The sequence below is a fragment of the Podarcis bocagei genome, assembly GCF_964188305.1.
Source record: "Podarcis bocagei genome assembly, chromosome: 8".
Lineage (NCBI taxonomy): Eukaryota > Metazoa > Chordata > Lepidosauria > Squamata > Lacertidae > Podarcis > Podarcis bocagei.
This window is the reverse complement of record NC_138133.1, coordinates 72,638,184-72,663,057: the sequence shown is the minus strand read 5'-3', so window position 1 is coordinate 72,663,057 and position 24,874 is coordinate 72,638,184. Positions and strand designations below refer to the sequence as shown.

The following is a 24,874-nucleotide window of genomic DNA, read 5'->3' as shown; positions in this document are numbered from 1 at the left end:
AGATAGAATTGACTTTTTTCAAGTAGTGCTTTGGGGGTTACCTTGCAGTCTGTGATGCAAGGAATATTGAAAGCCTGCTAGATTGAAAAGCCTGCAGACACCTATCTCAGTGTTTCTGCATTGACTTTTTGTATGTTCAAGATCTTCCCAACTGAGGAACGTGTTGATTTCTGTTAAAGTCAACCAGCCAGCGGGTTAGATTTTTGTCCTTTAAAAACTGGGATGAGCAGGGTTGGGTGGTGTCAGCACATTCAAAGGAATTGTTTCTCTTTTGATCAGGTGATCATGGGTATGAAATCTCCAAGCGTCGAGTTCTTCAAGGAAAATCAGTTCCGCATTATGCAGCTATAGAGCCAAGTGGCGATGGCCTGATGGTTATTTCATACAAGCCCTATGCTCTCACACAGAATGGTGAGGATAAGCACGACAAAAGTGAAAAGGAGAAAGCAGAGGAAAACAAAAAAGGTAACCTTGCATTCATGACAATAGGTTAGACAACTAGCTCTTTATTTATTATTGCTTTATAAATTTCTATCTCACCTTTCAGGGCACACTAGGGAACAAAGCATGGTCTTGTAGCTTATATTTGTATTAGAAATTCAGTGCACCGTACATTCAGCACAGTTTTAAGTGTAAGGTAAAGGGACCCCTGACCATTAGGTCCAGTCATGACCGACTCTGGGGTTGCGGCGCTCATCTCGCTTTATTGGCCGAGGGAGCCGGCGTACAGCTTCCAGGTCATGTGGCCAGCATGACTAAGCCGCTTCTAGCGAACCAGAGCAGCACATGGAAACGCCGTTTACCTTCCCACCGGAGCTGTACCTATTTATCTACTTGGACTTTGAGCTGCTTTCAAAACTGCTAGGTTGGCAGGAGCAGGGACCGAGCAACGGGAGCTCACCCCGCCACGGGGATTTGAACCGCCAACCTTCTGATCGGCAAGTCCTAGGCTCTGTGGTTTAACCCACAGCGCCACCCGCGTCCCTAAGTGTTAGTAGTATGGTTTTAAAGTTTTCTGTGCAGAAACCAACCTGCCAGTTCTCCAAATGAGCAAGATGCAGCTTGTTTATTTGGAAGGGTGAATAGCTTGATGACCATTACCTGAGGATTCAGCAGACTTAACAAGTACATGCCTCGAGACAAAAGCTGATCACCTGCAGGGATTAGGAAAATTATTGCTTCCCCTCTCCACAGGCTCAGCATTTCACTTAATTGATTATATGATGCTGCGTTGAAACAACAGGGAGCGCTTGGTATGTTGAATAGATTACAGAGGGTAATCTTAGTGTGATGTTTCTGTTTTATGCAAGGGGTCCCCTCTTAACTTCTGCTTTGTTCTGGCGCAGGTTTTCCATGTTAAGTTAAAAAGATTCACTCAGAAAACTTCAGGAAAAAACAGGGAAGGGGAGAGAGAAACATCTTTTTCTACAAATTTCCAGGTTTTTTCTCCCAGGCCTTCACATCTCTACCAGGTCGTAGTCCAACATTCCAACCACTACACCACCCTGCCTGTCCTACAGGTGTGCTTAGTGTTGCAGTTCACCATCAGTGATCCATTCCTTTTTGTGTTCTTGGTTTGTAGAACCTCTCTACTACTGGCAAGAGACTGAAGATGATTTGACGGTTACTTTTCAGCTACCGGAAGACTTTGCCAAAGAGGACATTCAAGTCCGTTTTTCTCCAGGCCATCTCAGTGTCGCACTGAAAGATCCCCTCAGCCCTGTATTAGAAGGAACGCTTTTTTCATTGATTGATCACGAAAGCTCCACGTGGATAATTAAAGAAAATAATAGGTATTTCTTGCAGTACTAAGTAGTCTAGTCTGGTGTCTGTATAGCTGAATGCCTAAGTAGCTCAATAGCCCTGGGCACTAAAGTGTGTAATACTGTGAACCTGAGCTGTCTTATTAGGTGTGCTTCCTTTCCTTGCAGGCTGCTTCCTTTTCTTCACGGAAACAGAAACTGGTCACAGTTAGTCGTACGTAGACATTTTATAAAGAGAGACAATGGAATTTGAACAGAATTTGAACAAGGCCTTCCACTAGTTCCAGTACATTTGTTGCTCGATAGGAATTGCTGATAAATTATGTCTTCTCTTTAATGAATGCTTGTGATTTAATACTATTACCTTTTGTGCCTCTAAGCAGGCTGCTGCAACAGCAAAGTTAGTGGGGTATATGCAGTTGTTGTTGTTGTTAATTAAATTTGTATACCGCCCTATACCCGCAGGTCCCAAGGCGGTTCACAAGATAAAGTCGCAATATAAAAACACAAAATATATCATAAAAACAAAAGCAACCCAATAATCCCCCCACCCTAACACATTTTAAAAGTGCATTGGATGTCAATCAGCCAAAGGCCTGGTTAAAGAGGAACGTTTTTGTCTGGTGCCTAAAGGTGTATAATGAAGGCGCCAGGCGAACGTCCCTAGGGAGAGCATTCCACAAACGGGGAGCCACCACAGAATATTATTATTAATTATGACACTTTAGAGTTCAGCATGTATGTATTCACCATTTTAGCAAGATCTATATAGATTTATTTATCTAGAGATCTATATAAATCCAGTGTGTAGTCTTAAATAAAGGAAGAGAGTAACTCAGCACTGGACGCTAATGTAACTTGTTCAGTCCATTTAATGGGAACAATCATTAAACAAATGACTTTCATTAGGCCGGTTTCAGTATTGGATTTCTCTGAGGGGGGTTAATTTATTTTAATGAAAGCAACACTATTTTCATTCCAGTGAGGAGAACTATAGACTGAAAATTAAAATGCTTTAGCTCATCTTGGCATGGATAATTTAGAGATGTCTACTGTTGCTTCAGATTAAAGTTTTGAAAATCTATCCAGTTTTCCAAGAGATTTTTGTTGTTGTTTTTACAACCTTAATCAATCATTTTATTTGTACGCCAAAGTTAAAACTGTGCTCAAGGCCACTTACGACATATAAATAATTACGTAACTGCAAACATAACAAAAGTATTCATAAACAAAACATCAGAAAGTTCAAAACCAAATTGAACAATTTCCACATAGATTGTAAGATCCAAAATAAAGATGCATGTTAAACATTCTGATTAGCTATTTGCAGAGAAGGTTAGGAATTCTGTTCAATCCAAATGCATATAACCCTCTAGTCATACATTTTGTAACCGCATATGAAGTGAGTGGTGCTTTCTCTTGATCATTTTGGAATTGAAAAAAGCCTTTTCTAATCATATCACATGTTGATCATGAAAGTGAAAGCTCTTTCCATCTCAATTAACTTGTTGAAAACAATGGGATTATTTCAATGCTTCTCCTATCCCCATTATCTTTCCTCCAGCTGTCAGTGTTTCGGGTTGATTTGGCTGGCTTTTCTTTCCGCAAAGCTAATTAAGACATTTGCAAGGATCATTTTTGACAACAAGTTTTTCCTCTGACTTAAGTGTTTGAAAACAAAGGCGTGGTGTGGGCTACATTTGGCGCTCTATTTTTAGAAATGGAGATAAGTGCATGCTGATCCGATCTTCCAGATTCCTTTTCTTTTTCCTCCTGTAAAGCTTTTTTTAAAATATTGCCTTTGCTTTTCCACCCCTACCTTCTAATAGGCAAAAAAAAGTTTAACATATATTTCTGTATAGGAGAAGGGGAACTGGAAGTGCCATAGCTTGATTCTGTAGAGCACATGTGTTGCATGGAGCATGTCCCAGATTCAAGCCCATCATAGCTTTGAGAACAGCGCACTTAGCCAGGTGGCCTTGGTTGAACTAGAGATCAAAACGAAGTACATATCTGAAACATACCTGCTTCAGACCATGCTGAGTGACATAATCTTTTGCATGCACTTTGGGAAGCCTCATTTAAAATCAATGGCTGTTTCCAGAGCTTCTTTTGCAGCCGGAACACTCCTCTCCTGAGAAGACCTGTGTAATCCTGGTGTTTTTAGGTGAAGACAACAGCTTTGGTTGTCCATCCAAAATAGGTTGGAGTTCCTGCACCTCTTTTCCTAGGAAGAAAGCACTGGCTGTTTCCCAAATAAGCATGGTTGTGACCAGGATGCACACTCCGTTTAGAACTTGGAAGTGTTGGAAGGATAAACATGATACTTATCATTACTCATATTGCAGTAGTTAGGAGTTCTGGCTTGGATGCTAGCGTCTGTTCTGCACACAGAACAGAGCTCTCCCTCTGTAGCTTCTGTTGCCCCCCAAGAATTAATCCCTGAAGACTGGGGAACTGCATGGGATGTGGCGCAACACTCCTCTTGCTGCACACATAACCTGGCAGAGGAGCAGGAGTGATGGTCCCAGCAAAAACCAGACACTTCTGTGCACAGATTTGCCTCCTACTTGCACAACAGCACCTTAGCACTGAAACAACTTTTTGACGTGGTTATTAAAAATATATATAATTATAGTGTGGAATATACTATGACACAGTAGGCATGCTAATTAGTAGTATTCTCCATTTTCCAACAGCCTCCTAGAGCAGGTAACACACCATACTCAAATCTTCATTGTCCCCAGTTTGACAGTGCCTTCTTTTAAAAATAGAAGATGCATACTACGTAAATGTTACCTTTAGACAGTACACTCTCATGGTAAAGATTGAGAGGACAGGAGTTATGAACTTCTGGATACTATAGCAGTGGCTTCCCTGCTGTTCCACATGGAAGATGGTTTCCATCAAGGTAGGTTTGACACTTGAACCTGTAATAGATCTTAGCACTCAGATCTGCAGATCATCTTAGCACAGGCATAGGCAAACTCGGCCCTCCAAATGTTTTGAGACTACAATTCCCATCATCCCTAACCACGTCCTGTTAGCTAGGGATGGTGGGAGTTGTAGTCCCAAAACATCTGGAGGGTCAAGTTTGCCCATGCCTGTCTTAGCACCTGCTAAGTTACAAATCAGGAAAATGAGAAATGCTAATAGCATCTTAAGACAGAAAACTCATAAAATGTTGCAATGAAATGATACCACTTCAACTGTGCATGTGGAGACCACATATTTGAAAGTGCTTCTGCATCAAAATCATGCAAACAAAGCAAGTTGGGCCATGCATATGTATGAGTGTAAACTTCATTTGCATCATCTTCCCTTTAAAAAAAGAAAAGAGAATGAAGCTGGGTTCGTTCATTTGTACACACAATGTTTGCAGCACAAATTACCTTCTACATTATATATCTACTAATTTAAGAATCTGTGTACTGCCCTTCACCACATAGTCACTGGATAGATTATAACTTGTCAGAATATACACATACAATGAGATACAGCGAAACTGGATGTACTTAAGTGGATGTAATTAAAAACTCAATTTAAAAACTTGACCTTCCAGGTTCAGATTGTAAGCCGGCACATTTTGCCTCCTGACGCAGAGCCGTCCATCTGTGTGGCATCTGGAGGCAAACCCATTACTTTGCCAGTTCAGTTAAGGGAGTATGTTGTTTGAGGGAGGATATTGATGAAGAGCACCCTAGTGGCAGGCCAAATACTAGTGACCTCTGACCCCACTATGTTAATTGATCAGGGTGTTTTTGTAAGAGAGAGAGTGTGTATGCTTCAGGTTATAGACTCCACTAACCCAGAAATAGTACCTCGGGTTAATAACTTTACCTCAGGATGAGAACAGAAATCGCACAGCGGTGGCGCAGCAGCAGCAGGAGGCCCCATTAGCTAAAGTGGTACCTCAGGTTAAGAACAGTTTCAGGTTAAAAACAGACCTCCAGAACGAATGAAATTCTTAACCCAAGGTACCACTGTATTTTAAACTGTTGAACTAGCCCAGTTGCGTATGCCTGGTGGTCCTAGGAGTATATGCTTCACTTTTCTGTGTCTCGATTAATCTTTATTAATGTTAGTGCTTATGGAAGACTTGGATGTCTGGTGGTATGTACAACTGCATGCTTAAGTAACAGATGTTACACCGCTCTTCAGAACTAATAGCCTTCCGAATATGGCTTCCATTGGTAGCAAATATGTGTTGCTGTATGTTAATAACCAATATATGTTTAGAAACATGCGTACAATTGAAATCATAATACAAGAACCTGTTTAAATATGTCTGATGCAATAAAATTAAGACACCAACCAAAAAACTAGTAACCCAGCAACAGCAGTCTATACAAGAAAAGCTTTCAGTTATAAGCCAAGGAGAAGAAATGGTTTAGTGACACTTAACTCGTTAGGATACCTTGTTCAGAGACATCATCTCTGGATACCAGTTAATGGAGGCAAACAGCAAAGGAAGTCTATTGCTTTGGGGCCTGCTAGAATCACCAGGGTGTCCACTAATGTAAACAAGGCGCCTGATTTGATAGCTTGCCTTCATTTCTCATATTTAGTAATTCGTCTAGAATACAGATACAACCAATAAGGGACTGGAAAGGGTTTTTAGTGGGGAGGATCTGATGGTGTAAGGAATTCAACTTGGGGGCAGTTTGGCAGCTAACTCCGGCTGAGAGAGGTCAATCTGATTATCTGTTTTCATCTTGTTTTCATAATTGGTTTGGAATTGCTCCGGAATATCTCAGTAATAGTACCAGTCGTGCCACATCTGTGTCTTACCCATTTGAATTCCCCCCCCCTTCAGTGCAGCTTTCACTGGATAGTTAATGAAATATTTAGAAGAAGAGTGACCTTTTAATAATGGGTATGGGGAAGGGAGGAATGAGTGGCTAATCTAAATTATGAATTTATAAAGCCAGAGTGGCTTAGTAATTATTAGCTTGTGATTAATTGCCAAAGTGAAGTATTAATTCTTCAGCACTAAACAAGTTACTTCCCTGCGAGTTCCACAATACGAATTTATCATGTAAGATTTGGAGTACATTTAGAGAGGCAAACTCTCTAAATGGGAGATTTGTTATGTTTATATGGCTCCTCTTCTTTGCTGAATGCAATCTAGAGAATATTTCCTCCCCCATTTTTATAAATTAAAAGGCCGCTTGCTGCATTGAGCCCTGGATTTCAGCAACTTTGGCAAGGTCCAAGGGGCAGCCATGTGGCATTCTGACAGAGGACGGTATAATATCAAGCTAACTTATATGTACAATTTGGAAACAGATCTACAAGTATTGCTGGAAGTAGGAGGTTAGAATAGAATGGAGAGAACTGCCTTTAACTCTTTCATTATGCGTGGTTCCAAGTGTCAGTTTAAAAGCTTTCCTACAATTTTCTAGCTAGCTAGTACATGAGCCTCTTGCAGGTTTCACGTTAAAGTCAAACTGCTTTGGCATCTTGGGGACAAAATCATTTTACTATGGAAGTAACAAAACCATTGTGCATAAATTCCAAATTCTCCCATGTAAATCAGGAACCTTGTGCAAGTGGTGCAATGTTGCTCTGTTTTATTTCAGGTGAATCTCCCTTTCACTGCAGCCCACAAAGTTCCCTATCTAGATTTTGATGAAGATTTTGGGGGCATAGGTGGGGGAAGTACATGTGTGTAGGTGGGGAGGGACAGGGAAATATAGTATGAGCTGCCTTTCCACTCCTTCAGTGCTGGATACTACCTGATACTGATAATTTTGTCCCACGCATCAAATTTACCAATATTCATCTCTTTACAGCTTGGAGATTTTCCTGATTAAGAAGGAAGTGGGACCTTCATGGCCAGAACTGATTGTTGGTGACTCTCGGGGGGAATATGTCATGGATCCAGCCAAGAGTGCCGCAATAGCTGAACGTCTGACGCATCTAACCTCTGATGAAATGGTAAAGTGCTGATCAAAGAGAACTCTTTTGATTCTAAGAGGGAAATCAGTCTCATCAAATTGCAGCAGAATCTTTAAGTCAATCTCACTGAAGCGAGTCCCGTAAGCCAATGTAACTTACTACCTAGCACACATGTGGATGGACAACCTGCAGCCCTCTGCTAGTGCCCCTGACCGTTGCTAAATTTCACTAGCTGAAGGCTGAGAGGACTGCAGCTGCAACGGGGATCGGGAGAGGCACACAGGAAGAGTCACCCCTTTCTGCCTTTTCTCTGCTGTAAAGTCGGGGTCCGCAAGGGCCCTGTGGGAGGTTTGGCTTGGGGCATTTCCCCCTTCCTAGCTGGAATCTCTGCCCCTGGTTGCCCAGTGGGACCCTAGACATTCAACATTGACTGACACTCATGGTGGGCGTTTGTTTAGCAGTTGTGTGGTTTGTCCTGAAAGCTCTGAACAACTGTTTGGCGGGCTGGGAGGAGTGCTTCTCTCTCTCTCTCTCTCTCTCTCTCGGGTCTGTCCTTCAGTCCAGTGGGGAGAGATTGTGTGTGTGTGTGAGAGAGAGAGAGAGAGAGAGAGAAAGTTTGTATGCTTGTGTATATGTTCACGAGATGTGGCCCTTGAACACCCATCTACTGTTGACCTTGACACTTGGAGCAAACCAGGACAAGGTTGTTATGATGAACAGTTAAACTGCTAAAACCACCAATGCTACATTGAGTTCCCACTCCTTGGGTGGGTGTCATTATTGTGCTTCCTACCCCAATCTCCAGTGGCAGATCAACAATGTGGAGTGCTGGTGGAAACACTTGACAGCACCCCATTTGCTTAATTATATGTTATGGCCAAAGCTGGGGAAGCTTTCAGTTTTCAGCAGCACCAACACATTTCTTACTGCATCTAGTTCAACCCGCAAATGCTTGGTAAAGGCTCACGTCTGCCTATGTCTGAATTGGTGATAGGGTGGTATAGTACAGCAATGGATTCATAGACGTATTTAGCTCTGAGAAGCCTGCACTGATTTCACTGTTGAAAGACTCGTGTATAGGCAGGTGGTTGGGCTGTGTGGTGGCTGACCATATTATGGCTCAGTTGTTACCTTGATGATGGTACTTTCTTCGGTAGTTTATTTACTTCCTCAAAAGAGAGAGAGAGAGATGACAACAGTAATTTAAAGCATCTGTTTCCAAGGCTCTAGACTCTGCTATCACAGTGATTAGAGTAGCGTCCCAGGGCACCTTTCAAAGGCTAACAAATGCCTTGTGATGCTAAGCTTTTGTGGGCTGAAGCTCTTTTCAACAGCTTCAGATGATACTGAGATAGCCTGCCTTCCGATATTTCACAGCTGATAATAGGGGCATTTTTTGTCCAAGATCCTTATTTCCATGCACTACTTGTCTCTTCCACATCCAGGGAGGCACAGGAGGAGATCAGGTACACATAGCTTATCTATGAAACTTAGTCTAGGAAGTACATCAGGAACAGAAATCTGTACATGGTGTTACTTGAACAAAAAAAGCCAACACCCATGTTTTCAAATCTATTCCTTCTTCACCCACAGGCATGCATATAAAGGGTAGTGTTTTTTAAAAAAATCTTTATTTATTTTGACTGAAAGTTTGATAATGTGCTACAAATTCATAGGAAGTGTTATTTAATATGCTTTTTGTCTGAGATGTATCTTCATATTTGTTATAATGTTTCAACTTAATCTCCTAGGATTCAAAATATTCTTGGAAACAACTGAGATGCTGTAGTACATTATTTGTGCTACAATAATGTGCAAACTTTTGAGCTAGACCTGATTCTTCTTGATAATAGCCAGTGTTTCATGAATGAGCTTTTATGTGGAAGCACCTGCAGTGAGCACACTTACGTTTTTGCTGCATGCTAAAGACTTTTCAGCCAAACCTTTCTAGAGTAGCTGTTGGTCATGCATTTTATTCTATCTTATGAGTCACTGGAAGATTCAAATAATTGTGGGATCTTTTGCCCCAACCCCAAGGCCTACAGGCCTTGGAGTTCTTTAGTATGCCAAGATGTCTTTTGTCTCCAGAGACCACTGTACTCATGCTGAGTTTGGGGCTCCTGTTATCACATGATTCCCTCTGTATGGTCATGCCACAGTAACCTAATTGGCAAATAATGCTTATGGCTCTTGTAGTGTAAGGACCCTGCCTATAACCCTTATTTCCCCTTGTTTTGATTTGCTACTGGGGTTGTTCCCCCCACCCACCCCAGAACTCCTTGTATTTCCCTTCTGTCCCACTAAGAAGTAGTAGTAGTCGTAGTAGTAGTAGTAATACCCCTCCCATCTGGGTTTCCCCAGTCACTCTGGGTGGCTTACAGCATACATTTAAAATTGTAAAACATCAGACATTAAAAAGTTCCCGATACAGGGCTGCCTTCAGATGTCTTCTAAAAGCAGGCATAGGCAAACTTGACCCTCCAAATGTTTTGGGACTACAACTCCCATTATCCCTAGATTATGGGAGCTGCCTTCAGATTTATTCTAAAAGTCAGATAGTTGTTTATTTCCTTGACATCAGATGGAAGGGTGTTCCACAGGACAGGCGCCACTACTGAGAAGGCCTTCTGCCTGGTTCCCTGTAACCTCACATCTTGCAGTGAGGAAACTGCCAGAAGGCCCTCGGTGCTGGACCTCGGTGTCTGGTCTGAATGATGAGAGTGGAGACGCTCCTTCACGTATACTGAGGCAACACTTTTGAGCAGGCATAGGCAAACTTGGCCCTCCAGATGTTTTGGGACTACAACTCCCATCATCCCTAGCTAACAGGACCAGTGGTCAGGGATGATGGGAATTGTAGTCTCAAAACAACTGGAGGGCCCAGTTTGCCTATGCCTGCTTTTGAGGCAACACTTGCCTGCCTTCCCCTTCTGTGCTGCCTTTTCCTTCTCTGCCTGTTTCTCTCTGCTGCCTTCACTTTCCCTCTGTATCCAATCTCCCTCACCTGCTTGGTTCTGTGTTTCACTGGGCTGCTCCACTTAACCTGTTCTCCAAAATTTCCTTTCTTGGTACCTGTTATTGATGCTCCACTAGCTGCCCTTTGGTCCTCTGGCTGGTTGAATGTTTCTTCCTTCACCGCCACAGTGCCCTGACACTTCTGATCCTTCCAGTTCTCCTTCTGGGCAGATCAACAAGCTGATACCATTACAATGCCTCCAGCAGCAGTTTTTATTTTGGTTGTTGTCATTGTATATATATATATATGATCCCTTTGTACACCACTTCAAGGTTTTTTGGATGTTAGGCTGTCTACAGATATTTTTAATAATAATCTAAAAAAAGCAAACTGTTGTACCTGCAAAAAAATTCTTGGTAAAGAAGATATATTACCTTTATTATATTTTTAAAGAGTGGAAAATTTGCCTAGTTCATTGACAAATCAAATGCATGGCAAGAAACGTACCTCATTAGGTTGCACAAAGCAACTTTTCATACCCGTCAGCAAGGGAATAATTAGACAAGCCACTTTTTCCTTAAAATACTCTTTCGCATAATTGTATCACATTAGTGGCAGGCATTATCATACTGGAGGAATCTGTACAGGCCTTGATTTTGTAACAAATAGACTGATTAAGAATTGTGTGTTTAAAACTGGGCCCAGTCAGCTGAAATTAGTCAGCCATTATTGTTTCCATCACCAATGCCACTCCCACACATACTACCTACCAAGAAGATAGGAGTGGGAAGGAGAACTTCACACGGTTGTTTTTGGGCTTTGAAATCGCAGCCCCACCAAAAGAAAAATGAAATGAAGCCAGATGAAACAATAAATGGTATGAGAAAATGTTCTCTTGAGGATGATTTGTACCCGAAAAAATTCTTTGGACTGTTACTGTTTAAATGGCTTACTGGGGAATTTTAAAACTAAAGAACAGCTCCTAATTCTAGAAATATTTCTGTAAATTGCCTGCTGGAACACAATGTTAGTAGCAGTAAACACAGCAGGAACTGGGGTGTGTGTGTATGTTTTCAGAACTAAAAGCATACTGTACAGTGGTACCTCAGGTTAAGAACTTAATTCGTTCTGTAGGTCTGTTCTTAACCTGAGGTAACACTTTAGCTAATGGGGCCTCCCGCTGCCACTACACGATTTCTGTTCTCATCCTGAAGCAAAGTTCTTAACCCGAGGTACTATTTCTGGGTTAGCAGAGTCTGTAACCTGAAGTGTCTGTAACCTGAAGCGTCTGTTACCCGAGGTACCACTGTAATTAAAATTGTTTTGTTTGTGAGAATGGTACAGAACTGCCATCAATTAAATATGTGTTAACTTTTTCACTTAGAAACAAATTAATAGTGAATCATATTTTTAAATGCGGTGCACCATTTATTTCATTTTGTGCTGCACATACTGTACCTGGAGAACAATTAAACAGTTCACAATAATAAGACCATTAAACAGCTAAAATGTGAGATGTCAGATCTATGCTTTTGTTCACTCTCTTAACTTATAATATGCATTTGTTTCAGTATCCCTCCACCCAAAAAAACACTCCCAAACCCCAAGTCTATATATGCAAGGCTATAATAACTTTGCTGCAATTCTATTCAAGATCTGTTTGTGTTTTAGGAAGTCCCAATAACTTTGTATGACCTACTTAGGACCAAGCATGCTTTGACTTGGATTGCAGGACTCTCTGCACCTGAAGAATCATTTAAAAGTTACCAAGAGAAAATGCAGAGAATATGATGCTGCGACGCCGCTGTTGAGAAGGTGTCATTGCCTCATTGCGTCAGCTGCTCCTGAAGTCTTATAATCAATAGGATTAAATGCTGCTCCCTGTGCTCAAGTCACTCAAATCCCCTTCATTTTCAGTCCTAACCTTCATAATAATTTCCTAAGCACCCCACCTTGCTCTGGATTTTACAGAGTGAACTTTTCTAATCCCAGGTTTTGAGTGTGTACTTCTGTTACGGCGGGAGGCAGCATCCTCTCAAGGTTCCATGCATCGTGGTGCGTTATCTCAGGTTTCAGCACAGCGGTGGAACTACGATAAAATTCTGTTTCTTATCTTGGTTATGAAAGAATCTCTCATCCCAGCTCTGAAGAAGCCTGTGATGATTGACATCCACTATGGCGATAATCCTTGAAAGCAAGACTCTTTAAATAGATTGATTAGCCCGGTGGAAAAACAAATGCACCTTTCAGAGTAATTATTCAGACATGGTGCAGGCATAATACTTAACAAGCCATGGTTAGTTTTAACCTTGTTTACCAACCCTATTATAGGGACGTGGGTGGCGCTGTGCGTTAAACCACAGAGCCTAGGACTTGCTGATCAGAAGGTTGGCGGTTCAAACCCCCTGCGACGGGGTGAGCTCCTGTTGCTCTGTCCCAGCTCCGACCAACCTAGCAGTTTGTAAGCACGTCAAAGTGCAAGTAGATAAATAGGCGGGAAGGTAAACGGTGTTTCCGTGCGCTGCTCTGGCTGCTCCGGCGGGAAGGTAAACGGTGTTTCCATGCACTGCTCTGGTTCACCAGAAGTGGCTTAGTCATGCTGGCCACATGACCCGGAAGCTGTACGCCGGCTCCCTCGGCCAATAAAGCAAGATGAGCACCGCAACCCCAGAGTCAGTCATGACTGGACCTAATGGTCAGGGGTCCCTTTACCTTTACCTTACCAAGCCTATTTAAGATCCCAAGCATACTGTGAAGATAAAGTTTAGCTCAGCCTTTGCTAACCTGGTGCCCTTCAGATGTTTGAGATGACAGAGTCATGCCTGCTACAGTTGATAGGAGTTGTCATCCAAAACGTCTGGATAGCAATAGATTGGTAAAAGCTGATTAGGTTGTCAGGCTACGTCTGTTGGAATTTGACCTTTAATCTAGTCGTGCTGCTTTATTGACAATGGAATCTGCTGCTTTCCTTTTCTGGTTTCTTTTTCTTCTTTTTTTTAAAGAGCTTTTTCCTTAACAAATGAGTCATTTAAATTTCAAAGATTTTAATATTAAAAACATTTCAGAAGTTTCAATGTAAGAACCTCAGATTCATATTTTTTTGCCTTTATAGCTACAGTGGTACCTCGGGTTACATATGCTTCAGGTTACATACGCTTCAGGTTACAGACTCTGCTAACCCAGAAATAGTGCTTCAGGTTAAGAACTTTGCTTCAGAATGAGAACAGAAATTGTGCTCCGGCAGCGCGGCAGCAGCAGGAGGCCCCATTAGCTAAAGTGGTGCTTCAGGTTAAGAACAGTTTCAGGTTAACAACGGACCTCCGGAACGAATTAAGTACTTAACCCGAGGTACCACTGTATCTAGGAAACTGTGGTTGAAATCTGTTACATATCCTTCACATTGTTTCACTCGGGGGGGGGGGAGAAAAACCTAATGTTGGATTCATAACACCTTTGACCAAGCTTTCACTTCTGTGAACCATAAAAATTTAGACATGGAAAATGTTTGGTCTTGTAAATTAAAAGCAATGAATCTAGGGCAAATGGTTTCTGCGCTGCTGAGCATTATTTCTCAGCAGAGGCCCTGCATCCCAGTAGCTAGTCTAGTGTATTAAAATAATAAGGAAAATGGTATAGTGTTGCTTTTTCTAAGCACATCTTCCAAATTCTGTTTAAACTGTCAAGCACATCCTGAAAAAAATTCTATTCCATCAGGCTTATGCCAGCAATTAAAAATACATCTTTCCATGATAGTTGATGAACTCTGATTTTATACACACACACACACACACACACACACACACACAATAAATCGCTTTCATATTTTTAAATGATATATACATATACATACACACACACAGATAGATAGATAGATAGATAGATAGATAGATATATAAAATCAAATATGGATAAAAGTAAATTCTGCTCTCAGCTTTTGATTTGCTCTTTCTAGTCTCAGTCAAGTGTTTATCCCATTTAAGAGAAATCAGTTTTTACTTGGGAGTAATTGAGAGTGGCGCAGCAAACCCTCTTCCAGTAAATGCGAGTTTCCCAGTAAGTCAGTATCTTCTTTTATCTCTTTGTATTTCTTTAGACTACTTATATCCTGCTTTATAGGCCCAAGAAGCTCTCCAAAACTATTTACCAAAAAATAATAATATCAAAATTGCACTCAAGTCGAACGCAGGAACAAAGAATATATGGTGTCCATATGGAACCTGGATAGTTTTCCTTCTGGCCCTCCTGTGCTTAAAGATGAAGATTCCTGGCTTGTTTACATGACCCTTGAATATTCAGTCAAGGGTAGCATGGCAATTGGCAAATTGCAAACAACTCCAGGGAACTAATTTTTATTCATCTTGCCTGTTCATGAACAAACTAAAATGTTGGCTTTTCTTGTTACCCATTTTTGTCAGCTTCCAAAGTGAATGCATTGCTGGAGCATATAAACGCCAACCCAACTTAAAATTCTCAAGCCGATTTGTTATGTTCCTCATTCATTTTACAGTTGATTTGACCTCTGCCTGTGGCAGTATTGCTCATTTACACAATGCAATATTTGTTCCCCGTACACAAATTGCTTTATCGTCTTGTCCTTGCGTCGGGCCTGTGCGTGTGGTTTTTCCGTTGTACAGATGGTCAGCCCTAGAAGTCGTAGAAGCCTCCCACTCTGAGCAGTTGTGATTTCAAAGGTTCACTGGGAGCACTGGGTCATTTGTGTTCAGTGCCTCCATAGTGAAAACAGTGTCCTTGAAACTTGTGATAGAATCATAGAATTGTAGAGTTCAAAGGGACCCTGAGGATTATCTAGTCCAACCCCCTGTAATATAGGAATATGCATCTGTCCCTTATGGGAATTGAAGCTGCAACCTTGGCATTCTCAGCACCATGCTCTTGTTAGAATTCCTGATCTATGATTGCAGTCGTAGGATTGTTGTCTTTCACATGACGATAAGTGTTTTGACTACACAGAGTGGGAAGTGACGGAGACAGGATGTTTGTGTTACTGTGTTCCGTGAAGTGGGACTATTGTCCTTTGTTCTTTTTCTCTTTGCTGTCTGATGCTAGAGAGGGAGGGAGCCATGTTGCAGTGCTCCGTGTGTGTTTATATGTAAATAAAGTACCGTATTTTTTGCTCTATAAGACTCACTTTTTCCCTGCTAAAAAGTAAGGGGAAATGTGTGTGCATCTTATGAAGCGAATGCAGGCTGCGCAGCTATCCCAGAAGCCAGAACAGCAAGAGGGATCGCTGCTTTCGCTGCGCAGCGATCCCTCTTGTTGTTCTGGATTCTGAGATTCAGAATATTTTTTTTCTTGTTTTCCTCTTCCAAAAACTCTTATGGTCTGGTGCATCTTATGGAGCGAAAAATACGGTAGATTAGCCAATATGCTGAGTTGCTGAGGTCTGTCATGCGCATGATGCGCAAACTCTGCGGATCCCTAAGTGTGCCGGTGTTGGTTGGCATCAGTTGCTGTGATGTTCAGGCTGAAGAAAGCTTATGGAGCTCCCGAACGATCAACCAGGAGGGAGAGAACATGCCAGTCGGGCTTGTTTCTCTGCCAGGGTCCTACTCGAGTGTAGGCTGAACTCCTGACAGCTCTAATCAACTGAGCTATCCAGGCAGCATAGCTGTTACATTTTCTTGTGCTAAAGGCACAGTCAAATATGTACAGCTAGCATGTTATGTGAAGAATTAATTGCTGACCCAGCTGCGGTCTGAAATAGTACAGCCCAAGGAGGATTGCCATGTTGCATTTGTTCCTTCAAATCACTCCTATTCCAAAAGTTCAAGAAGACCTTGTTTGAACTACCTTTGAAATATTTGATACAGTACATATTGTATTGCATTAGTGGGTATTTGCACTTCAAGACCCCCCAAGCCACCCCAGAAGAATAAAGACACAAGGACACAGAATTTAGGTTAATGTTAATGGGCAAAATTTAGGCCACAACTTTATTGGTTACAAAATGTGAGCAGTATTGGCTTAGGCACTGGCATCAACAGACTACAGTGGTACCTTGGGTTACATACGCTTTAGGTTACAGACTCCGCTAACCCAGAAATAGTACCTCGGGTTAAGAACTTTGTTTCAGGATGAGAACAGAAATTGTGCTCCAGCAGAATGGCAGCAGCAGGAGGCCCCATGAAGTGGTGCTTCAGGTTAAGAACAGTTTCAGGTTAAGAACGGACCTCCGGAACGAATTAAGTACTTAACCCGAGGTACCACTGTATATCTGACACCTGCCCGCCTTGCAGGAAGTCTGGAAGGGTAAACCACCAGTAGGGGGAGCCCCGTCGATGCGGATCAAGTCGAGCCCCCCTGGGTTCCTGCTGGGGTCATGGCATGGCCCTAGCTTGTTTGAACTACCTTTGAAATATTTGATACAGTACGTATTGTATTGCATTAGTGGCTATTTATCGTATTAGTATTACTGTGTGGCTATTTTCCCCACTCACCCATTTTTCAGTAGTGTAACCTTTATATGCCCTTGGAATGCCTAAAAATCTAAATAATATTAATTTTTGGTTTTAGAATCCAGACCCTAACAAAGAGAACCCTCCGTGCAATGCCCAGGAGCTGGAAGAATGCGACATTTTTCTCGAAGACAGCACAAGTCTGTGCAGATTTGATGGTAACACCTTCAATGTCACCCATGTGGTAAGCATAAGATAATAATCTTGATAATAAGCATTTCTTAATTACTTGCCTACCAGCAGAGAACTGGATTGCATTGTGGTCTGATATTATTAGTCCTTCACTACCTATCTGCCGGACCTGGACTCCGCTCATCAGGAAAGATGATCTTCGAACAGGCTCAACACGTAGTTTGTTCTGTGTTGTAGAATAACGTAATGTGCATGCAAGTTGTGTAAGAGATACTAAAAAGCAGATTGTCCTTGAATATAAATACAATGCTTGTGGCATCGTCCTCTCTTAGCTGCTATGTTTTGTTCCCTTGTAAAGCATATTGGTAAGTTTTCTTTATTTCTGTGTACAAGATTTGAAAAACTTACCATTCTGAAGATTTATTTATTTGCATAGTTTATATACTGCACATTCCGTGTAGGTTTATGGGGGCCTGAAAGTGGTTGGTGCTGTTTGTGGCAGGGAGGTGGATGGGAGAGACAGAGAGAGAGAGAGAGAGAGAGAGAGAGAGAGAGAGAGAGAGGCGCCAAGCCTTTCATCCCTCTGCAAAGGGGAGAGAAGGGCGAAAAAGCTTATTCCTAGCTTGACTGCTGCACAAGTCGTATTGATGCATCTGGCAGCTTCTCTGCTACAATTAACTTTATAATGGATGCATGTGTGATGATGATGATGATTGCAGGGGAGATGTGCCTGGGAGGGGAGGAGCTGGAGAGAGCAGGGGGATCATTTGCAGTGGTTTAGGGTAGGCCAGGCTTCCTCAATCTCCACCCTCCAGATGTTTTTGGCCTACAACTCCCATGATCCCTAGTTAGCAGGGCCAGTGGTCAGGGATGCTGGGAATTGTAGTCTCAGAACATCCGGAGGGCCGAGGTTGAGGAAGTCTGGGGTAGGGGCAGGTAGGGAAGGCCAGGTAAAGGGCATATGACACAGGCAGTTAATGGCTGTGCCATGTGCCAACTGCACCACCTGGGGAATTGTGGTTGTCCTATCAGGCAGCTTTGGGGCCTGCAGCTGCTGCCATTGAATGTCAGGTCAGCTCTGAATAAGATCTCCCTCATCCATGATCCTGATTGTGGACGAGGAGGCTGATCTGGTCTATATTACTGAGACCTGGGTGGGTGAGCAGGGTGAAAAATATATAGAAGAAGTCAAAGGAGCTGTAGAATTGGGGGCTGGCATAACCTGTTTTATCTGTCCCTTCTCACTATAGGCTGCCCCATTCAGCAGGGTCCCCGGATTTGGTAGAGCATTTGGGGCAGCCTAATGGAGAAGGAAGATAGGGGAATCAGCTTAACCTTCCATCCAACCCTTTCATTGGTTGAATTTATGGCACAGGTTTCCGCACTGGACTTCTTAAAACAGCTTTTGCATCAAGTAGGAAGCATTCAGAATGACTATTAGCTGATCTTCCAGTTTTAGCAGTGATTTAGCATTTGAAGTCGCCAATGATGAGATCCCATTTCCAGATGCTAGAAATACAAATCTGTTTTTTTTAAAAAAATATGTATATATCATGTACCAGTGCTTCTGTTATCACTTCAAACACTAACTTGAGGAGAGACAAAGTCATATTTTTTATCTCATTGGCAAACTTACTATCTCCTACATCATGCCAGGATATGGCATATGCCCCCCACAGCTTCCTCCAAGATTGAAAATTCTCAGAGATAGTAAGGCAATTCTTTATTTTTATGGGCTGTTACTTTTCTGGGATTTGCTACTTTATGCCTTGGCCAATGGAGCCATGCATCTTCCCTTTATTAGTATTATTTATCTGCCTACTGCCAGTCTCAAGAAATGAGCTCAACCAGTCAAGTTATCTGTCTTTCATTCACTTTAGCTGCTCTTGAAGAGGATTTTCTTTTCCTTCTCTTTCTTGACTCCTTTTGTCCAGGGCAAGTAGTGCACCTTGACACCCCAGTACTTTAGAGATGTACTGCTTTCAGGAAATTAATCAGTCTTTTGTGCACTATTAGGTTTGAAGTTTTCTAAATAAAGTAGATTTGATAAATAAAGTAGATTCGATGTTCACAGCTCTTTGTATAATAGTCCATTGTAATATCGTTCTTCTAATTTTGATTCTTCAGTGCACTTTCTCTCCTCCTTTATTAAATAGTTGCGTGTGAAGATAACAGCTCATCTTGTTTGCATCTAAGCCAAAAGGTTGCTGCCATTCATTATTTAAAAAACAAAAAAACTTGTAGAAATCACTTAACTGTGACAGCAAAAGAAGAGTGCTAGCATAGATAACAAGCAGTGAATACATGTTCATGAGAAAGGCAAACTCCCCTTTATGCAGTTGTATCAAATAATTACCAGTTGGCAACTAAGGAAGACAGTTCAACGCAAATGGTTTTGTACTTAATGCCTGTTTGTCACATTTGCTCCTTTCTAGTAGGATGCATACAGTTGGTTACTTCTGAAACTAGATGGGCAAGACACTGGTATGTAATTATGCCATTTGCTGTGGGGAGAGTAGGAACAAAACTAGAAAACTGCTAGCACATTTGCAAAGCTAAGCAGGGTCTGGTATGGTTTCGAAATGCACATTTTTCTTCCAGAAATAATCCCTAGAAATAAAAAAGCATGCACTACAGTGTTAGCCTGAATAATTTGCATTCTTCAAGCTGATCTATCTTCCACCCAAAGACATGGCAGGACTTAAACTTATTTCTAGTATGGGATGATAAATGCATGTGAGAAATAAGCGCAATGTTTGTCTTGCTAGATCAGACCAGAGATGATTTAATCCAGCACTCTGTTGGCCATCCAGACACTGATGAGCAACATACAATGAATATAACTTCCTGTTTGTCTGTATCATCTAGCAACTGGAAGTAATGCTCTGCTTCTTTTTGTAGTCATTGTGGCCAAAAGTGGCTAGAAGTGTGCTTGAATTTTTCTAGCCCTTGTTTGTTTTTGTGTCGTCGTTGTCGTTCCCCACCCCACCCCCAAAGCTCAAGCCCACAAAAGGTTCTTTTATTTTTTCTTACTTCTGTGATTGGGGTGGTGTTTTTCCCCCTTTCAATTTCATTTGCTTTTGTTTCTGTGTGTCCATTTGCCACTTGGAGGGCGTATATAGTATTTGGAACAGCATCCCCATAGAGATTGGTTGTCTGAGATCAGGTGCCGCTCAGCTCCTTTTGCCTCCCTCTAGAGCAGGCATGTCCAACAGGTAGATCGTGATCTACCGGTAGATCACTCAACGTCTGCGGTAGATCATTGGCTCCCCGCAAAAAAGCTGAACAATTGTGGCTCCCCTAAAAAAAACCTCAACATTTTACCTCCTCCCTAAAAAAAACTCAACAACTTTGACCCAACCACAAAAATGGGCCTTCCTCCTTCCTAAAAAAAAACAACTCAGCAACTTTGACCTGAACCCCCAAAAAGGGGATAGATCACTGCCAGTTTTTAACTCTGTGAGTAGATCGCAGTCTCTTGGGAGTTGACCACCCCTGCTCTAGAGCATTGGTTTAAAATAAGCTTTCACATCTTGCAACTTGCCAGTCATCTATGGAAGCCCTGGAAAGGGTCAATTAGACACCCTGTGTCTGCTGTCTGCCTGGGCCTGCAAAACCAAGGGCATTCTCAAGCACCTGAGAAGCTAAACCGAGCAGCTGATAGCTCATCAATCACAAACTGCCAGAAGCTTGACAATGCAGCTTATCTTGGTGGGCTTCGTTTCAAAGTTCCTCTGTACCTTCTTCCTGCCTCACTTGTGTGCTTTTGTTTTGTTTTTCCATTTTAAGCATCGGCAGCCAGGTCTTGTTGCGGACCCCAGCTCTTCATCGCAGTCGCCCCTTGCCTCAATTTTTCTAGGTGTCTAGCTCATTCTGCCCGATAAAAGTTGACGTTTGGAAACAGCATTACAAATAGTCAACTTTAGCAGATAGACGTGCTGCATGAAGATTTGCCACCCCAAGGCTTATCCAAGCTCGGATCGTCTGCATTAGCTGCCCATGCTTTGAATGCTGCTTGAATCCAAGAACAGCCCTGAATGTCGGGCATTATGCATAGTTGTTGCACAGAGGCAGCCGCTGCTCAAAGCAGTCTGCATTTTACTTTGAAATTAACTGCTCTTGAGAGCATCAGTGAATTTGGAAACTTCTAATGTGATTCAGACATGGATTCTTGGTGCAGGGTTCCTGCACAGACAGAAAAGTGCAGTTAACTGTTGTCAGCTACTATTGATGTTAATTAACAATTAAATGTATTCTGTCTATATAAAAACAGAGATGCACATTATTGTTGCCTCTAGAATATAGGCGTGGCTGAATCTAATCAACATGCTAGATAGCATTATCTTGTTTGGGTGTGTTTAATCTTTGCATGCAAGGTAATGTAACCAGTGCTTTTTTGAGGCACAGGACTACTGTAATGTGAATTCATCTTGTCTGGCCAAAAAAATATCCACAACCGATACATCTCTTTTGTCAGAGATGAAGGGAAATAGCTGCCATTAGTGTCTCTTTATGTTCTTTTCTGCTTTTCCTAGTAATCAATGGGTTGGTATCGACTGCTTCTATTTTCTTTTTGTGCCTCAAAAATAATTGCCATCTTGCAAACTGTAATTATTTTTTTGCAGACTAGTTTAGAATACCAGTAAGCTTGTCCTTTCTGCCTTGTGGGGCTTTTCTGTATTTTAAAATTACTGGGTAACTAGGTGCCTTTAGCTAATTTTTTGCCTGATAAAATTCAAAGCAAGCAACTCTTCTCTCCTTCCTGTCTGTTGATGAGGGAGAGGGATCTCTTTTTCTACCATCCCTTGATGCAGATTCTCTCCCCACTCCACAATATTCTGCGATCTCTTGCCCATCTGGGTCCAAGTTCCTACATCCATAATGTACATTGAACACATGAACCAAGGCAGTCTTTGACTAGGCTCAGTTGTATGGTGCTGTTACTTGTGCAAAAATTGCTTGGGCAGTCATGGTTGTGGAGAAGAACCTGGCTTTCAATCTGTTGCACAATAAGGTGAGGAGAGGTGGTCAAGAATGGTGTGTCTTGTAATCCACCAACATCTGGAGGGTCACAGTTGTTTGCTTACAGTACAGAACAAATTTCAGTGTCATTGTAATAAGAATAGTAGTAGTAATTTATTATTTATACCCCACCCATCTGGTTGGGTTTCCCCAGCCACTCTGGGCGGCTCCCAGCGGAATACTACTACTACTACTACTACTAATGATGATAATAAAGCTATAAAACATCAAGCATTAAAAACTTCCCTAAACAGGGCTGCCTTCAGATGTCTTCTAAAAGTCAGATGGTTGTTTATTTCCTTGACATGATGGAAGGGCATTCTGCAGGGCGGGCGTCACCACCAAGAAGGCCCTCTGCCTGGTTCCCTCTAACTTCGCTTCTCGCAGTGAGGGAACCGCCAGAAGACCTTCAGAGCTGGACCTCAGTGTCTTGGCTGAACAATGGGGGTGGAGACGCTCCTTCAGGTATACTGGGCCGAGGCCATTTAGGGCTTTAAAGGTCAGCACCAACACTTTGAATTGTGCTCGGAAATGTACTGAGAGCCAATGTAGGTACAGTGGTACCTCAGTTTAAGAACAGCCCTGTTTACAAACGTATTTGGTACATGAACTCCACAAAACCGGAAGTAGTGTTCCAGTTAGCGAACTTTACCTCAGTTTACGAACGGAAGCCAAATGGTGGAAGGGCACCGGCGACGGGAGGCCTCATTAGGGAAAGCGTGCCTCGGTTTAAGAATGGACTTCCGGAACGGATTAAGTTCATAAACCGAGGTACCACTGTATTTCATTGTAGATTACCCCTCCAAATGTCAAGATCTCAGAAGTCAACAGCTGCAATATTCTATGGTTGCCTAAGTCCTGACAAAAGCTCTTCCATTTTAGAAACAAGCTATCCACCAGTAAGAAAATATTGCTAATTTCGTGCAGTTTCCTCTCTTGTTACTCCTTAAGCCTAAAACTGATACTGCAGGGCGTGAGTTGTGTGAAGGGGGCATCACACTGTTACCAGGAGTAGCACCGTGTTTCTGGTCCTGACTTGGACATCCATGTAGACTGCTTTCCAGGAAGAAGCCTTTGCTCAAATAGCTGTTCACTCAGACTTCTTCACTGCATGCAGTTGGCTTTAACTTGTGCATGTCCAGACCCTCCCAGTGTCCATTTTAAATGACAAAGAATAATCCTTGGGACCAACCTGCAGCTGCCCAAGAAAGCTAGCTGATCTCTAACCCTCTTTTGAGCACCAGGGTGAGTGGGTAGGTGCATGAGGCAGCCTCATTATGGAATTTTCTCAAAAGCTTGGCAGGTTGCCTCTGGTTTTCTCTTTAAGTAGCAAAAAGCTTTCTGTTCCAGTAGGTGCCGGGGAGAGTAAGTGGAATTGATTTTGGAGGCTCTGTCATGTGCTGCTAGTATGCTGTTTTATGCTTTTCTGATCAGGGGCTTTTCATCTCTCTTTAGATACTGTGTTGGGCTTTTTCTTTTTTTATTGTAAGGTTCCCAGAAGGTTCAGAGGAACCATAGGGTAGGAAACAAATCTCAAAACAAATTGAATGTATGCACAAGAAACATGTCAATCCTGAAGGCTGTCTAGCAGAGAAGCATCTTTGTGTCCCACCTCCCATCTATACTGGGTTAATTTAATGTTTATCAGTAAGTAGCATATTTTAGCCAACCACCTCTCTGGATGGCACTTCATCACCCCTTCATATGGACTCCAGTTAGGTAGCTTAAGGTTCCCACGCATGCACAATAGAATCAGCCACAATAGAATCAGGGAAGCCAAGTTACAGGGAACGAGGCAGAGGGCCTTCTCGGTAGTGGCATCCGCCCTGTGGAACGCCCTCCCACCAGATGTCAAAGAGAACAACAACTACCAGACTTTTAGAAGACACCTGAAAGCAGCCTTGTTTAGGGAAGCTTTTAATGTTTGACAGACTATTGTATTTTAATTTTTTTTGGAAGCTGCCCAGAGTGGCTGGAAAACCCAGCCAGATGGGCGGGGTATAAATAAATTATTATTATTATTATTATTATTATTATTATTATTATTATTATTATTGCTACTACTAAAGTAATATACAGTGGTACCTCGGGTTACATACACTTCAGGTTACATACGCTTCAGGTTACAGACTCCGCTAACCCAGAAATAGTGTTTCAGGTTAAGAACTTTGCTTCAGGATGAGAACAGAAATCGTGCTCTGGCGGCGCGGCAGCAGCAGGAGGCCCCATTAGCTAAAGTGGTGCTTCAGGTTAAGAACAGTTTCAGGTTAAGTACGGACCTCCGGAACGAATTAAGTACTTAAGCCGAGGTACCACTGTATTCATTAGGTTTGCCTTATTTCATTAGGAACTATAATGAACCATGTGAATCCCAGTAAGAGAGACATCTTCTTGATCTTAACTTGTATGGGGAGGGTGTACATTCAAAGATTCTGGGTAGAAGGAGAAAAGGGTGGGGGGAGAGGGAAATAATATTAATAACAGTAATCTGTTTTGAATTAGTCCATGGAGAAGCTTACGTTTCTCTACGGCCTTCCATTCTGGTGTTCCTAACGCGGAGTTGGATTAGAAGTAAAGTGGATTCAGGCATTATTTATTCAAGGGAGTCAGCATATGATATTAGA

General features: G+C 42.1%; 1 protein-coding gene across 1 annotated transcript in view; it reads left to right on the top strand.

The window, feature by feature from the left end:
• NUDCD1 (NudC domain containing 1) overlaps positions 1-24,874 on the top strand; it is a 49,098-nt gene that overhangs the window by 17,731 nt on the left and 6,493 nt on the right. The window contains exons 5-8 of the mRNA XM_081204692.1: positions 280-465; positions 1,583-1,793; positions 7,559-7,703; positions 17,155-17,280. Of these exons, the coding sequence (XP_081060818.1) occupies positions 280-465; positions 1,583-1,793; positions 7,559-7,703; positions 17,155-17,280 (668 nt within the window). The remainder of the gene's footprint in view (positions 1-279; positions 466-1,582; positions 1,794-7,558; positions 7,704-17,154; positions 17,281-24,874) is intronic.